Below are 18064 nucleotides of genomic sequence, written 5' to 3'. Positions count from 1 at the left end.
GTGAGATTTTGCAATCTGCATCTAATTTCAACTCACCATGCTCATTGCTGTTTGCACTATTCCTCCCTCCAACATTTTAACACTTGTCTGCTGACCAAATAACAGATTATGCTTTAACAGCAAGACATGTTTGGTTTGCATTGGCAGGAAGTTAACACACCTCTCACCTCTCACTGGAAGAAAATCAATTAACAGCAATATGTGCTCATTTTAATGTCAGTGTTTTGCCCATCTCCAGTGGCTCCCTGTGGCCACTTTACTTTTTTTTAATTCTCCTGAACTTTAACAGCAGTTAAAGCAGATTTAATCAGATTTCAATTATTTAAAAAAAAAAAATTAGCAATTGAAGGAAAAAGCAGGTTGAATTCACAGCCAGACTGTTGGCTCGCTGACATGCCTGATATTAAAATGCAACTGGATGATTTCTTTTTTACTTTTAGTATTATTAAAATTATTATCCAAGTAAGATACTTGGATTTTAATTCATTTGCACAAAGACAGGTAAAATTCAAAATGTCAACATTTTAAGAGTAGGTATAACAGATATAATCACTTCATTCTATTTCTACAATTTCATAATGTCTGTATTAATGTTTTGTGACTCTATGCAGATTGTTGTTGGTGAAAAACTGCCAAAAAATGGCTCTGCTGTTACTAAAGCTTGCAGACCCCAGTACTAGGAGCTGAAAAATAAGACATCAAGCACAAAACCTGAAAGTTTGTTGTTTTCACTTCATCACTTAAATCACTTTAAGCATATTTGCACTGCACAAGACATAATGTGGATTGCACAACACTGGTCACTATATTCTTCATTTCCAGTTAATACTTGTACAGCTGCTGTTATTGTGTGTATATATATGTATATATATATATATATATATATATATATATATATATATATATATATATATATATATATATATATATATATATATATATGTATATATATATATATACATTCTTATATAGTTCTATTGTGTATTTTGTTGTACAGTTAATTTATATTTTATTCCTTCCTAGTTAAATTTACCCTTTTTAATTTTTCATATTTATTTCCTATCTTATTAAAGCCTTTTCCTTTTTATTTCTTTAGGTCACGAGCAGTTGTCTAAGCATTTCACTGCATATCGTACTGTGTATGACTGTGTACGTGACAAATAAAATTTGAATTTGAATTTAATTATATCGTCCTACATGCTGTTATGAAGGACTGCAGCATCACTTTGCACAATGTGGTGAAAAAGCACTGACAGAGGTGACTAAATGAAACTGGGCCAAAGTAGGCGGAGTTAGCAGTGAGTCAGCTTAGCTTAAAAAAGGCTGAAAGTCGAGGGAAAGCCTGGCTTCCAGGTCAAGACAGCCAAGTGTACAAATGAAAGAAATGAGAGACAATTTCTTCATCAGTGGGCAGAGCCAGGACAGACATAATATGAAGCTATACTAATTTGCTGCAAGTTCCAGCTACACATTAACCACACTGACAGTTCTATTGTGCCTCTCATTTTACTCTTGGCCCGAAGGCAAAGAAGTTTAAATGTCATTACGGTCATTGACAGTTTCATTTTCATTCTGGATTATGAAGCTGCAGTACATTTAAGATAAGATAAGATAACCTTTATTAGTCCCACACATGGGAAATTTGTTTTGTTACAGCAGAAAGTGGACAGTGCAAAGTTATATAGCAAAAATGAGAGAACATTACCTGGGTTACACATTTTAAACAACACCATAAAATAGAATTTAATAGCTAAAGAGTGAGAGCACTAGGTGACTTGTTATGTTGTGAAAGGATATTCATATTTTTCACTACAATGACCCCTGGCAAGCTGATAGCTGTGCATGCTGATGCAGCTTGAGCTCAAATATAAATCGACACAGTTCAGCATTGACCTGGGTTTAGTTTAAGCTCACCTGCATGCGGTTCATGGCCTCTCGGATCTGGTCCAGGTGATGGGCAGAGCTAAGTGCCTCCAGGCGGATGTCCGTCAACTTGAGCTCCTTCTCCCTCAGCTCGTTCTTCAGCTGGAGGATGATTTCTGCCTCAGCCTCAGTGCATTCACATAGCCTGAAAGTGGGTTCACACACAGGGAGGAGGAGGGCTCACCTTTAGGGTTATACCAAGCACGTACACCAAGTCTGGAGAATGTGCACTTTCAGGGGGAACAAGAAAGCTGAAGTTCAAGCTGAGTCAGTCTGGGCTGGTATCACATGGGTGAACAAGGAACGTTAAGCACTTGGTACAGCAAATCCTTCCCATTGATACTACAGTACTTTATTTTAGCAATCTTACAGGAAAAGAAATATTGCAATATGTGTAGGATGTTTATGCCAGAATTTATGACAGCCATGCAGCATACCGGTTGCTCTTTTCTTTATTTAACATTAATGTTTAGTCTGAAATGTAAGAGATCATTTTCAGAGTAAACTAAAAAGGCTGATGTGGTGTTGTCATAATGACAGAGATTCAGCTGTTTTCGTAATCAGCAGGCAGATATTAAAAAAGTCGACATGTAAAAATGCTTTGTTTGCTAAGTCAGAAACCTCCACATGCCGAGACTATAAGAGTTAAGATACCACGCATGCCAGGTTATCTTAACCCAAACAATACCTGGCATGACTGTGATATATATTTATATATCTATATATAAATAGATATATTGACCTTTTGTAGTAAGATGCAGACAATTTTTTCTGACATGTCTGACAAAACAAGAACAGTTTTCTTTCCATTCTGCTACTTTTCCATAACCGAAAACTGGACAATTTTAAGGTCCTGGTTCAGTTTGTGTCCCGGAGCAAAGCGCTAATATGGAGAAGAACGCCACACAAACACAAACCACTGCAAACACACTCCCAGGGAGCATGCCACTCAGTGCCTGTTACCGAGATCTGTGCTTGTAGACCACATAACCATTTAGCTTTTTCTTTGCCGTCCAAATGGGGGAAGACTTGCTATCGCAAACGCACTTGCTACAGTAGGTAGAGAAATAGTAAAGAAATAATGAAACAGAGTGGTTGGATGAAAGAGAAAAGAAAAGTGAAGTGAGGGTCAGAAACAATTACATATTCAGAGAAGAAAAAGAAATGAGACAAGTGTGTATTTCAGTTATTATAGATCGTAGATACGGCAGAAGACAATGTCTCATGTGAATAGAACTGTGAGAGTGAATGAGTATACATTTACTCACTCTGTGGTGGAGGGTGAAGAGCGCAGCGTGGCGATACTGCCTTGCCTGTTGTCGTGCTGCAGTTTGGGTGAGGAAGGCAGAGAGTCGGTCATCTCCTCCAGCTCATCGTGGGCTGACTGCGATTTGGTTTTCTTCTTGCTGAACGCCTGCTTGAAGGAGCTTCGTAACTGCAACACACATAACACAAACACACAGGGGCAGAAACATCAGTACCGGCCGTGCTAACCTCCTCAGTCATATCATGTCAGTTCATATTAACCCTGATGATATTGCATCCTGTCAGGAAGTTACTCCGTGCTGTTTCCAAGCAATGGGCACTGTCTGGTTTAGGTAAAAAGGCAAGAAGCAAGACCATAAGTACAGATGAGAATGGGGGGGGGGGGCAGGCGTTTTTAATGTTCCTAAAAATTTTGGGATGAACAGGCAGTCAAAATGAGGAGGGGCGGAGGAAAAGGAGGGGGGAGGAGAAACAATGGGGGAAAGGGGAAGGTCGCTGTATCCATGCCGACGTTCTCAGAAAAAGGAGGAGGTTGCTCTAAGAGGGGGAGAAGGCAGGGCAAACGTAGGAGCAAAGGAAGTGAAGATGAGGAATCACTGCACACAAACGAAGACACTCTGGGAACCACTGACCTGAGCCGGGAGGGAATCGGCCACCTGAAGATGCAAAACACACCCAACATTAAGCCACGCAAACACACACCCCTGCTCTGCAGGAGACTGAGTGTTGATTAAAGCTAACTGCTGCAAATATCACTGTTTTACTGGAGACATTCCAGTTACTGCTGTTGCTAGAATGGTAATAATCGTGATGAATGTTATTACAGTTGCGTTCCCTTTGGTAGGAGGAGAGCATTTCTGCAAGCATGCTCAGTGTTTGATCACCGCTGCCTGAGGTGATCTGAGGTGACAAATAAACTTGTCTGAATACGGGACAGTTTAGATCTCAAGTCAATAAAACCAACATTTTACAAAGCAAAGAGTTCAGGACGCAACATGAAGTCAGCACAATGATGCACAACACAAAATATGCAACATTTTACAACACTGACACTCATAAGACCGATATTGAAATGCTAATTATTTGCAGCTTAGGTTATGAGTTGAAATTCATGGTTGTAATTGCAGCTACATGATAATATGCAACTTCATCCTTCACCTTGCCACCCTGCAAGCCTGATGTGTGGTTTTTGTCTTTGCTTTTCATTCACTAACCTCAATTCAACTCTGTCCTCCACCCATCATACACCCAGGAAGAATTTATGCAAATGAATAATTAATTGCTGCTGAAATAAGGAAACGGCTGGTATTCATGAGGCTGGCTTGATGTTGACATGTCAGGCTTGGTGGGGAACTTTTACACTGTTAGTATGCATTTCATTTCAAGGGCATGTGTTTTGCATTGCAGCAGAGACTGGAGAATGGCTCTAGTTTGTGTGCTCCTTGGCTGAGACAGAACTTCTAATATGTCATCTCTCTCACTCAGGGGACTGCAGCAAATCGCAGCTCTCAGCCAGGGATGCTGAGTAGCTTGTACAGCAACCAGCAAAATTAGCACAGATAGAGCAGAGAAAGGGGAAAAGGCTTTATGGCTTTGGATGTTTTGGGAAAATGTATATATACATTTGTCAATTGAAGGAAAACTGCTTTAAACATACATCTGAGACTAGGATTTAACTTCAGTTCAAGATGCATTTTAGACATGTGAGTCAGCAAACACTCAGTTTCCTTTTTATTCCCCCAACATGCTCTGTAGGAGGAATAAAGCTATATACCATGCTGTTTTACACCTCCAAGCTTGACCAAGTCCAATTGTGTAACTGAGGGATTAAGAGCTTTTCTCAAAAGCACTTTGACAGGAAATTTCGAAGAGTGTTTCTCTTCTATCCAAAATTGGAAATTTAACAAGCACTCCTCTAACCTCTGGGCAGAAACTCGACTTTTTTCAGGCTGAACCTCTGTGTACATGACATTGGTGGCCTCTGCTTCTTTTCCAACCTCATCTGCATGTTAGACTAAATATGAATTTCCAAGTGTTTCTCAAACAGTGACTGCAGTGTGGTTCATTATGCTTGATCCTCTTTTAGGTCAAGATGCCTTCAAGACTTTGCTGCACACTCTGCATACTCAATCCTCGGAGGAATCTCAACTCAAATATGACTAAATATTAGATTTTTGATCTACATGGTGACTTGATCACACGTATCAAACCAGTTAATCACAGACTGATTCAGTCATGTAAGGCAGCAAACACCCACTTTACACTAAAGAAGGAATGATTGGGCATAAAAAAAATCAGAGCATTAAAAACATGGATTGGCATTTTGGGGCAGAAATGATCCATTTGCTTTTGATTTGATGAGCAAATAACGACTAAATAATGCAAGTTCTTCTGAGCTCATGCAGGTATAGTTAATGCATTCTTCTTGTAGGAATGTGGATGATTTTTAGTGAGAGCAACAGTACAATCACATTTATTTGATAGAGCTGCAAAAATATCTTTTCTTTATGCAAATAAGACATTTAATCTCTTAATGTGGGCATATAAAGCACATCTAAAATAGCTTCAATGCCACTGAATAATGTATATGTATCTAGGGGATTTTTTACCAAATCCACCTCCAACAATGTCTGGATATTTTCATGTGAAAATATAAAGCATCTGTTGGTTGCAGCAAATGAATGCAAGCCAGAAATTAAAAGACACCTGCATATATAGCATAATCTCAAAATACCCAAAACAGGCAGCTGAAAGTATTTTGAATGGTGCTCATGGCCATTGATCAGTGGTCATAACAGTTTGCATATTAATGATCAAGGAACCGACCTCCCAGCCCATTGTTCGAAGACCATTGCTAGTTTCAGTCATTATGCAAATGCACTGTTTATAAGATTGGGGAAACCTGCCGAGTGGGAGAAATGACGAAACCGAAAACGCTGCGCCCAGATGAACAGAATCAACCTTTTGGGGCTTTGGTTAAGAAGTACTCAGTTCCACCCCTCTCTTATATTTTGCCTTAAAAATTAAGCTCAAGGTCCAAAAGTGCAGTTCATTGTATGAGCAGTTGAGGCTGTCCCCCAAACAATCAATCCCAATAGAAAGGCATGTTTAAGGCATAGTACAACAAGTGCTTTAAGTCTTTCTAGCTAACCTTCTGTTCATGAGTACAAGTATGTTTTACTAAGGGTGCAGCCACTTTTACTGTTAGATTTTCTAGCAGATTTTTGTGTCTGTGCGATACACTCGTAAAGCGAATGGATGTAGCTTGTTAGTAAGAACTCAGATTACACCACGCTCCCAACCAAAAATCAGGGTGCTATGTCCTTTCATGATGAGTCTTTGAGAAGAGCCACTGTTAGCCACTGGAACTATGGAAGGTTTGAGGTCTGGTTTTGAAATGTGATTTTACTCTGAAGCTTTAGTGTTTTTATCTTTTCACCTACCCAGCTCTTCTTCTTCTTCTTTTTGTCTTCGGCATCCTTGCCCAAGCTGCCCATACTGGAATGACTGGCTGCGCTGTTAATACTGGACATACTTTCAGAAGAGTGCTGCCGTCTAATCCTCAGATCTGGAAAGAACAGACAAAGCTTTCTTTAGTGCAAAGAATGTTTAGGTGAACAGTGTCACTACATTTATTGGTTGATACTGGTTCTTATTTAAAGTGCTGCAGGAATTGTTTCTTTCAATCTGACTCACACAGCACAAAAATCTGTAAATAACAGGGGTTCAATTACCTATGGAGCCAGTTGCGCTAAATGTTCATCCACTTATCAAAACATCATTTAATTTTGTCTCCTGCCAGCCTGCTCATTACCTTTGTCAAGGTGGTTTGGGCCATTGAGTGCCACCTGGATAGCTGTTTGGGCGTCTGTGTTCTGGGTCTTCAGCATTTCTATCGTCTCCCTCAACTCTGCCAACTCGGACTCCTTTAGTCAGAAAAAAAGAGAGAGAACAGGAGGTGCTGTTTTATTTTTTATTTATAAAGACAGAAATCTCTGTAGTCTAAATAAAACAGACTTTCCAAATCCAAAATCAGTGATCAGACCAGGTTATTTTTAAAAAGGATGAGGAACCCAAAAATGTTGGAATCGTCCCCTTAGTTACATTACTGAGAGCAGATTCTTAAATTTGGCATTGAGGTAGCTGTGTGTGTGTTTGTGTGTGCGTATGGATGTGTGTGTGTGTGTGTGTGTGTGTGTGTGTGTGTGTGTGTGTGTGTGTGGGGAGGGGTACATTTTGAGAAATACAGTAGATTTGCCCCAAAGCCAGCACCACCTGCTTAGAATAAGAAGAATACTGGACCAGATAAAGGGAGACTCCTACTCTGTCTTTCCCCAAAACTCACTGAGGGCTGCAGATAGGGTTTTCACTTTAATTAAAAGTTAGGATGGCCTTGTTTGACAAAGGCAGCTCACCCATCTCAGTCTCCTTTAATTTATAAAGGATTAAAAAGCAGCCAGGGCTTGTCAGCTATGTGTGCATGTATATGTGAACAGAGGGGAGCATTCTTCATTTGTGGTAGGGGTATGCCTAAGAACATATTGCTGCTGCTGTGATGAGTTTTAGTTCTTTTCAAGCTCTTTTGAAGTCCTAGAGAAAAAAATAGCTGCGGGCAAAAAATGATGACGGAAAGACCGCTTTAAACAGATTTTTGTTATTAAACTGGATACTTTTACTTACATATAAAGCACTGAAGTTTGAATCCTAAGCATGTCAAAAGACTTTGGTTAAGGTTAAGAGCACTGCTAGAGAAAAACTTTACCAAGTAAACTCCTTCAGCAGAAAACTTTTCACGAGTCGAGAATTGAGCCTTTAATATATTTTTATTATGTCACAGTGACCAACCTCTGACTTGATACTTCCCACTGAAATTATTCAGTGCCACACAGTTTCACGTTTCTAATCATTTCTCCTCTTTGTAGTCTCTTTTGAAGATGCCACACAGTGTATTTTAAATTCAAGAATAAGCTCTTGTACCTTTTGCTCGGCTGTCATGGTGAGGCTCTGCAGGCGGCAGGTCATGTTACTCAGACTCTTCTCAAAGGCTGCCACCAGGTGAGCCTACAGACACAGGAAGACAAGCAAACTTAATCCTCGCTTTTACTTTTTTTACATGCTTTGGCTCACTATTTATGTTTTTCTTATGCAAATCGAAAATCCAGATTCAAAAAGAGAAAGCACTGAAGTAAATAAAACACACACACACACACACACACACACACACACACACACACACGCACACACACACAAGCCCCAACACATTCTGTATGCAAAACTACAAAAGTAAATCTCAGAACTGAGTTCAATATGAAATTTGACTTTTCTCGGTCAATACAATAAACGCAATTTCTACTTGGCCATTTATAAATTAACATTAAAATGTTTTTAAAACCCCTGTTGAAAAAAAGAGCTCTGACAGAGAATCATCTGGTGCGTTTTGATAACTTTGAAGTGAGTTTTCGCTTGATGACTGCGGACAGAAAAAAGCTTGGTGTGGAAATTTTATTTGCCCACGAGTCTGAAGGCTTTGGCTGTGCCGTCCTGAGGAGGTTTGAAGAGGGAGCACTGTATTACTTCACTGCTGCATCCAACTGCTGTGAATTAAACACCGTGGACGCCAAAGATGTCTCTCTCAGCTAATTAGAATAAGAACGCATTGATACCTGAAAGATGGTCAATGTTTGGCAACGTCATGCCATCTGCTCTGCGGGAATCATGGTTTTGTGTGTGTGCGTGTGTGGATTTGGTTGTGCATGTGTTTTATCTATATGTGTTTATAGGGATGTCTGGTGAAGCCTTATGTTCATCAAGGCTGCATGTACTTTTGTGTGTATTCGTTTGTGTGTGTGCTGTTCGTTCATTCTTCCGTTCTAAGCAAGACACAACCGAGTCACCTGTCAAACCTGGTGTGTCACAGAGAGGTGGGAAGCATGCCCAGACAAATCTACACACAGATACGCACACACAAACACCCAAGTGCATTTATACACTTTCATTTACCGAATTCAGCAGCATTTGTTCTTGATCTTGCCCTCTAACAGTTGTGACAAAATCAGAAAAGTCCTCATCTTTCTATGCCTATGACGACATTTGGCCCATCCAAGTCCATAAATAGACACGTGCACGGAGTAGCACCCTGTGCTGCCTCTTCCACTCTGTGTCCCTGGCTAAATCAGCGTAGGTCTTGACCTTTAGAAATGCCAACTGTTCCGACACATCCCTCTAACTCCACATCTCTTTCCAACTCCACCTGTGAGGCTCCAACTCATCAACCCCCAGCCCACCTGTCAGCTCTGAGGGAGGCACCAATCAAACTCTCCTGCATCCCAGGGCTGAACCATCTGTCCTGTTCTGGAGGCTTGAGCCAGATAGTGTTTTCTGACCCTTGTCCTGATCCTGGGGTCTCAGGTAAAGGTTGACAGTAGGCCAAATCAGAGAACTAGATGATGAGAAAGTCTTTAAAGTCACAGCTACTTGATGCCACCTCTGACGATGTACACAACATCTCGAGGGTGTTATATGTTACCAACGACACAGAGTCACGACTACTGTGTTCAAAGCCAGCAACTACTGCTGGGCTACATCCTACACTGTAGTACAGTACAAAAACAAGGGCAGGTGACGAAAGGAGGAGGCCCAAAGTCAGGAAGGAGGAAAAGGAAAGGAATACGAACAGGAAATATTGGGGAGGGTTGACTCTTTTTTTAAGCTGAGCAGAAAGGAGAAAAAAGGAGAGGGAAGAAGGTCAGGCTGACAAAGTGAAGGGTGAGAAGAGGGGGGGGGGGACTGGGGGAGGAGGGTTGCTTGTATGAACTCTTAAACCCAGTATGTCAGCCAAGACAGGAAAACCAATCTCCTTCATGGTTGAAAGAAAATACTGACTAATACTTTTGCCCCCTAGTCCCTTTAGCAGGATGGGGTGTCAGTTTTGCTAATTCTGGTCTATTTTGCTCCAATACAACCAAAAATATTTAGTGTATCAAAATGATGGCAAGGCTAGGTGTGTTTCTAAAAGCAGTGGTGAGACAGTATGAGAACACTGACTGTGTCTTAGCATAATATATATTTTATAAGATCAACATTCAATTTCCTGCACAAACCCAAGAAAAATAATAATAATCGTTAGTGCAGCGGCAAAGCAAATGTAATAGGATCACGATAAGATGACCTCAGTCACGGCACATTTCCTCTCTGGTCCTCTTTTATAAATTGTGTGGATGAAATGAAAAAGCACCACGCCAGTGAGCGATGACACGGAAAGACGACACCTTCCCCATGGAGCTTTAAAATGTATCTTTTGCCTTCATCATGACTTTGTTATTGTTAAACTGTTGTCAAAGGAATGTAAGATTCTGTAAGATTTCTCTGTCAGCTGGGGAAAAAATTCTTTGACATTTTGAAAGCCACACACAAATGTAAATGACCTTTTATTTCACACCAAAGCTGAACAGAATTAACAAATAAATAGCTACATTTTATAAGTGATTTTAAAAACTTCTTCCTAAGGCACTGACATAAAAAAAAACAACTTTTTACTTTTATTTGCACATCAAAGAGTTCTTATATTTGCTACCAGTGACAATGTGTAGGCTTTTATACACCTATAAATATATATATAAATATACACTCTCATACACGTGAGAGTGTGGGCAGTAACAGAGATGATAAAAAAACCCGTCTGTGGCAGGTCTTGAGTACATCACAATGAGATTTGGACTGTGGGTGGAGAGTATCTGAGGACTCCTGAGGTTGATATTGCCACAGTTACACTCCCCACTGGGAGGATGAGATGAGCTTAGAACACTAGCAACCCACCATGCTATCATGTAGATGTAGTGTGATGCACTTCTAGCATATGTCACTAGTGTATGTGGGTTTCTCTTGTCTGTGCTTACATATGACTTGGTTATGACACTAGTTGCATATTACACTGCTATTTAATTTCAAGACGTGGAGGATCCACAGTGCAACTCGTCACCTATAAATTTTAAGTGCTCCTGCGAATAAACTGCATCAGAAAGTACATTTGTATAAAATGTAATCTCAGCTACATTTATTACATCCACCCATCATGTCATAAATAAGTAACATGACTTCCCAACACTTCTTTGTACCAAAAACAGCAAAGCAAAGGGTTTTGCATCAGCTATTGTGCACAACTAGTCAACTATCATCAGGAAAGACTGAAATATAATGCTCTTTTAAATATCTGTGAATTGTTTTTGCCTTTTTCCACACTCTGCCTTCAGTTTCAGCTTTGCACAACTCTGTGATCAAAGAAGAGGACTGAAGCGAGCAACCTGACTGCTTCCACGCACGATCAGACACTTGGCATTGATGGTAGGGAGGTGGAGTCAGATGCTGAAGTCAGTCTAACTAAATCTCCACAACGACTTTGTCTTTGGGTTGAAGGTCTCTGCATCTGTTTCACCCACGCATGACGCACTTGTGTCGAGATTCACTTATCCTCATCTCCCTGTTCTCTTTCTTCAGCCATCTATCTCTATTCTATTCTCTCTGCTTGATTGAATTCGGGAGAGGCTCTTTGCTGAAAACCCACCAGCTGAGACAAAAGCAGAGAGACAATCCTCGCTGTATGAGACACACGAGCACACGCAAGGAAAAGCTCTAACCAGGGACAAGAAAACAGACACAAACCTACAAACAGGCAAAAGCAAATACACACATGAGGGCTTCAAACACACAGCAAAGGATTTAGAGGGTGTCTTAAAGATTTGTATTCCTCCTTCAATAAGCAGCGCTTCCCATAAAAGCTCTCTGACAGCAGGTTATCGTGCAAATGTTCAGGCTGTTTTGACGGCACCTTTTGAAGTAAATAAACTCACGTTGGCAGCCAGCTGAGATGTCAGAGTCGCCACCTTCTCCTGAGAGGCGTCCAGCTCCCGACGCAGCTTTCTGATTTGCTGGTTGGGAAGGAAAAACGAAATGTGAACATTCGGTTAATGCGCCTAAAAACCATAAAGAAAGTAAGACTGATTGTGATGTAAACACGATGTGAATTTGCAACTCCCATGGTGATAACTCTGATGTAAAAAGAAAACTGTGCAGGCACATGGGAAACTGTTTAAAAAGACACTGGAGTGAAGTGTGAACATAAAGTGTGGGGGATTACCGTGGAATTTTGGACTGTTTGGCCCTTGATTGAAAAGAAAAGAGTAAAAATTAACGCTATGTTGCATGCCTCCATCAAATAGCAAGTCCTGATGTGGCTGGAGAGACAGAGGTTATCAACAAGCCACAGCAATGTTCTTTTCATGGTTTCCGCAGCAAAGTGAGGAAATGGAGACATTTATGCCTGAGATGGTTCAAAAAGTTTTTGCAAATACCTGAAATTCATACTTATATAATTCACAACAGCAAGACGTCTCAGTTTAGCAAGGCGGACAGCTCAGTGCAAGAATGCAAGAACAGTTTTCTGGATTATCATATGATAAGATTAGCTGTATATTTTTATTCAGTCACTCAAAAATATAATGTCTTTTTTATTATTTGTTTTGAATTCTAAATGTGTTTAGATTTACTGCACAGTCACTGTAGTCCACAACTGTTAGTTTGCACAGAGTGAGCTGTCCCGGAATACTAAACTCCACTTATCTGGCAGGGTTAAAACAAACACTGCAGTGTATTTGCGATCACTGTTTGACCCAAAGTTACGCTTAAAGCACATGTAGAGACAAAAGGGATGAAAGTCAAACCATAAAACTGGAAAATCAAAGTAGAATCAGTGATAAACTGAATAGGCTTTTTGAACAAGAGCCAAAGGTCAGGGCATGGATCCCATTACAGAGTAAGTGTTTGTAATGAGTTAACAATAAGCTATGCAGAATAGTAAGGATGTGTAGATATTTATGATCTAGATGAAATCAATGCATGATTAGATAAAGCAATGCGACATAGAGCTAAAATAATTGATTGCAGAATTTACTTTTATTTATTCACAAAACACTCTTTTGTTTAGTTCAGAGATCAAATAGATATCACTGTTTGTGCTTTGATTGACATGCACAGATTGTCTCTGAATACAGACGCTGTGCAGCACAAAGACATTCAGACACAGAAATCAGCCAACAGGGACATGCACGTGACATCTTAGACTAAATCCCACACAAAATCAAATCAAATGGGTCAAAAGTAACCTTTAGGGATGCACAGCAAGACACAAGGCACTCGAACCTTCACCCACACCACAGAGCTGCTCAGTGGCTGTACCGAGCAGTTTCAAAGCATCGGTGGCTCTAACTATAAGCCTGTTTAGCTGAAAGCTGATAAGGAGAAGCATACATGCAAACAGAAAGATGGACACAATGTTAGCCGCCCTTACCTCTGAGTGAGCTTTTTCCTCTGTCTGTAAGAATCAAGCAAACACAGTTTAGAAACATTTGATCGCTGCTCTGGGGAGATGTGTTCCATCAGTAAAAGCACCAAAAGCAAAGAAAAGGGTCATTTTAATTAAAAGTAGATTAAAATGACAGAAAATGTAAAAAATTAAAGAGGAAATGGTTTATGTACAGAATGACTCAACCTGATGGAAAACTTTGTAAACAAAACCATCTCCATCGTTCATCTGAACGTTTACTTTGCAAATTGCTAGCGCAGTCTGAAACGGGCAGACGTGTGTGGTAATCGATTCCTCTTGCTACAACTAATCCCCCACCTCACTGAATCCGAGAGTCGAGCACTGCATGTGCTATTACTGCAGAATCTAAATTGTCAAGAATTTGTTACTTCAGACAAATGCTGTCACAGAAACTTGCCATGTCTTCTACAAAAATAGAGAGGAAAAGGGAAAGACTGAATGCTACGTAACATCACTGATAGGAGAGGACGGAAAAGATGTTCACCCTTCAAATTAAAAAATAAAGATGATTTCAGTTTTATTTTATTTTTGTATGCAAACATATGAAGTTTGGAGCTCAACAGAAAAAATGTTTGAAACAGTCTGAAGATCAATCTTGTTTCAAATACTGGCAGCTAGGGATGGGTATCTGAAGGTTTTATCTTCAGATACCCATCCCTTTGTCACCGGTTTTATCCAATACCGGTGACAAACTAGTACTTTTGAAACGGTGCTGAACCGTTGAACACAAACTTTGTCCAAAAACCTCTTATGTTTAGCTGTTTTTGTGTAAAAAGTTAACAATGTTAGGCTTTTCTGCAGCTATAGGGCATATATGGTATCACTCTTGGCTGGAAGCAGTGCTTAAACAATGGAAAAAACAAACTTTGTCCAAAAGCCTCTCATGTTTAACTGTTTTCCACTTTTTCTTTGGTCATTTTAGCCTTTTTGGCCTACTCAACGTAAATTACACACGAACAACATCAAGCTTCACACACAGAGAAGAACGGCTGCTGCCGCCATCATCATCCGTCATCATTTCTGCTATACTGGCAGGGCTAGGGGCCAGGACTCTACTCTTCTGGTTCTTGGGGGACGTTGCTAACTCCGGGTCCGATAACAGGCACCACACCCGCAGTAGATGTGCTCGGTGTGAGCTCTTGCAGCAAAGCTATCAAATACGGTGCATTTCTCGGCTTTTAAAAAACCGCTATGCGTCGCCAGGTGTTTCATTAGATTTGATGCTTTAGGGTGATACTGTGCAAAGGAGGTTATCCTTTGCACAGTATCACCTTAAAGCACTTGTTGCAGGCTGCTGAGTTTGCTGTGGAGTACAGCCAGACTTTTGCCCGCTTCGCCTTGGGGATTTTTAATCTGTAGCTCTGCTCTAAAAGATCGTACGTACCTGGGCCCGCCTACTATCCTTGGAAACGTAAAATGATTGGCTAGAATCCAAAGTGTCTGACATCTCAGGAAAAAAAAAGCACCGAAATAAAGCACCAAAATGTGCGCTGCTTTTCGGTCTGGTTACTACCGTTTATGTCAGAACGATACCGGTACCCATCCCTACTGGCAGCTGCCAGTGTTACCCCTCAGCCTGCATGTAGATGCACCTATGGCATCACTTTGAAAGTCCTAGATGACATCCTCCTTGATGTATTGTGTTCACAGGATGTGAGTTCACTGAATTTGGAACTCAAATTTTCAGTAGATGCACCAATGGTATCAATTTCAAAACACATCATCATACGTCGCCTTGATCTCAGGTTATCGCATTCACAAACTTCAGTGTCCACACTATTCATCCAACTCCCTGGTGGGGTGATGACAAAAGGATTTTAAGTGTGCCTTATAGTGTGGAAAATACGTTATACAGAAGAAAAGAATAGATCGCGATATATATCGTTACCGCACATGCTTCAAATTATATCGCGATATGAATTTTAGGCCATATCGCCCAGCCCTAGTGGCGTCTTCTTAAAGGCTAGAAGCCAAAAGAGAAAGGCAGAGAAGATGCTAAACTGCTTTTGCCAACTTCAAAATGCTCTATGTGAGTGGAGGAAGGCATCAATTAGGACTGAAAAAAATATTGTCACCCCGTCCTGGTAAATATTTGCAAATAGTTACAGTCAATTCCTTTTTCTGAAAATCCTTCTGAACACAGTGATTCAGTAATTATTTATATTACAATATAGAAATTGACATGTTTGTATGGAATGCTATTACTACAGAAAAAAATAATAGAAGTGAAATCTCAGATATATTGCTATGGTTAGGGTTTTTTTCTCAGTAGGGATTTCTGTCACACTTCTTAGATACTTACCGCAGAATACAGTGACGACGTGCTGGAAACCAAAGACAGTGAGGAGCCATGGACTGTAAGACACAGAGACGGTGCACATGAGTAAACAAAGACTTTTAAGGTAAAACGTGGATATTTGTCCTTTAACTGTCTTCACCTTGTGACTCAGTTTGCAATACTTATATTATTAGAAATTATTTGGCTGATTGGTCAGCAGCTCTTATGCTTACTTATTCAGAAAATGTAAAGTGAAAAATTGCAATCAGTTGTGGGACTAAAAAAAAAAACAATTTAAAATGCTGACCAGAACAGAGACCTATCAGCAATGCTGGTATCAAAGCACTTGATAGCTGGTGGGACTTTGCTTTGTTGAAAGTGACAGTAAAAACTGTTTTCGCTGTTTTAGCTTTTTTGTGAGGAATTGGGTTTGTTCTGGACAGTCCGTCGAGAATGAGTGTGTGTCTCACCTTCATCAGTGCTGTCTCTGAAGGACCCAGAGCGGCTGATGGCACGTGGTCGTTCCTCCAGAGAGGTTGCGCTGCCACCCAGTGGGTGACCCTCTCCATACAGGTCAAAGGAGTCCTGGGTGGGGATACTGTTGGAGCGGCTCATGCTGCTGCTGCCTGGTGGCAGGTTATACTGACTGATGTTGGTGGGGCTCACTGCACAGAGCAAAACATATACATCTACCATGTTATATTTTCACGTGCGTTTCAGTCATCAATCATTCATGCAGGCACTAAAAACCTACTTATAACAAGTTGTTAAATAATAATCACCTCAGATTATTTATTTATGCACTGAAGAATGCTTTAATTAATTACAGATCATATCACAAGGATCCTTTTTGTGCTCATATGTCTATCATAGCCTTTGTTGATACGATATACACATTTTAGGCACAATAGGTTTTTTCCTTTTGACTCACAGAGGTTGGAGTAGTGGTATTTTCCTGTGGTGGTGCAAGAGGCTCCAGGAGGAGACAGAGGGGACTGGCTGCCAGTATCCTGAAGACCTCCTGTTGAATGGGACCTCAACCACTCCTTCCCTTCTTCATGAGATGTCTGCCTGGAGGAGGTAGGGTATCTGAAACCCACAAAACACAGTTTAAACTCAAGGCAAGACATTACTTTTTAGTAATGAACTTTATTACTTAAAAGTTCAAGTGATGAAGACGTGTAAACTAATGAAGCTACACAGTAGAAGGATGTGAGCAGATGGCATAAAAATATTAAAAACCATACCACACAGAAGTGGATGTGCATGCATCTACACGCATGCAGTCATTTATGTATAATAACTATATATATTCACAAACACACACACACACACACACACACACACACACACACACACACACACACACACACACACACACACTACTCAGGCTTAAAGCTGCCAAACACACAGACTCTGCTGTTGATCTCCTCTCTCCCAAACTCTAAAGTAATTCAGCAGCAGAAGCCCCCCTTATCGCACACATGACAATCGGCCATATTTAATCCTCTGAGGATGATAATTGAGTTTGCACTCATCTCTTTTCAGCAGCTTCTTCCTTCCAACGCCCCCATTACTACGCTTGTCACATCTGACCCTGCTCTAGTCCTGTGTCTGTGCTCGCTTTTCTCTCCAGCAGCAATTGGGCGTCTAAGATTGCACTGAGTGCTGTCAGACTGCAGCTGGAGTTGAAATGGAACAGACTGAAATATCCAAGGGTCAGTGTTTGAGTCGGTATACTTAGTGCTAATATAATCACAACCAATCCGCTTATTTACAGCGTATGACTAAAGGAGGCAAATCTATTAATCTAAGCTCCCCATGTAGAAAGTCTACAGTTTATAAAAGAGCTATTTGGCATGTTTAAGATGAAAACAGATTGCCATTGCCAATAAAAACGTTAAAGTGAACACTGCAGACCGCACTGAGGCAAAAAAGGCAAAAGCGTCGTGCGAGATCAGATGGTTTTAGGCTCCATATAGCACGAGCGTCAAATGCTCGAAAAATGAAAGAACACCCAGCATGCCCCATCCGACACCTCTCCAGCAGTACTCTATAATTGGCTGGAAAGGCTGTTCCCTGTATCAGTTGTGCCACTGTGATGAATAGGTCATGGTGCTTCAGTTTCCGTCCACTCAGTTACAGCTAAATTCAAAACATTCATTCTATACTCGCCTCAGCTAACAGAGCAAAGGTTATCGGAAAGTTTAAGCCATTTT

General features: G+C 40.6%; 1 protein-coding gene across 10 annotated transcripts in view; it reads right to left on the bottom strand.

The window, feature by feature from the left end:
• nav3 (neuron navigator 3) overlaps positions 1-18064 on the bottom strand; it is a 408804-nt gene that overhangs the window by 8784 nt on the left and 381956 nt on the right. For 6 of the 10 annotated variants that reach the window (XM_012915615.4, XM_076876163.1, XM_012915613.4 and 3 more), the window contains 12 exons: positions 16777-16934; positions 16316-16510; positions 15870-15922; positions 13532-13555; positions 12323-12346; positions 12036-12113; positions 8167-8250; positions 7004-7115; positions 6633-6757; positions 3822-3845; positions 3192-3358; positions 1915-2068 (listed from right to left, as the gene is read on the bottom strand). In XM_012915615.4, coding sequence (XP_012771069.2) covers positions 1915-2068; positions 3192-3358; positions 3822-3845; positions 6633-6757; positions 7004-7115; positions 8167-8250; positions 12036-12113; positions 12323-12346; positions 13532-13555; positions 15870-15922; positions 16316-16510; positions 16777-16934 — 1198 coding nt within the window. The remainder of the gene's footprint in view (positions 1-1914; positions 2069-3191; positions 3359-3821; positions 3846-6632; positions 6758-7003; positions 7116-8166; positions 8251-12035; positions 12114-12322; positions 12347-13531; positions 13556-15869; positions 15923-16315; positions 16511-16776; positions 16935-18064) is intronic. The other 4 variants (XM_004573967.4, XM_076876164.1, XM_012915614.4 and 1 more) reach the window with 3 other exon arrangements.

This window comes from Maylandia zebra, linkage group LG17, assembly GCF_041146795.1.
Source record: "Maylandia zebra isolate NMK-2024a linkage group LG17, Mzebra_GT3a, whole genome shotgun sequence".
NCBI lineage: Eukaryota > Metazoa > Chordata > Actinopteri > Cichliformes > Cichlidae > Maylandia > Maylandia zebra.
This window is presented reverse-complemented; position numbering and strand designations above follow the sequence as displayed.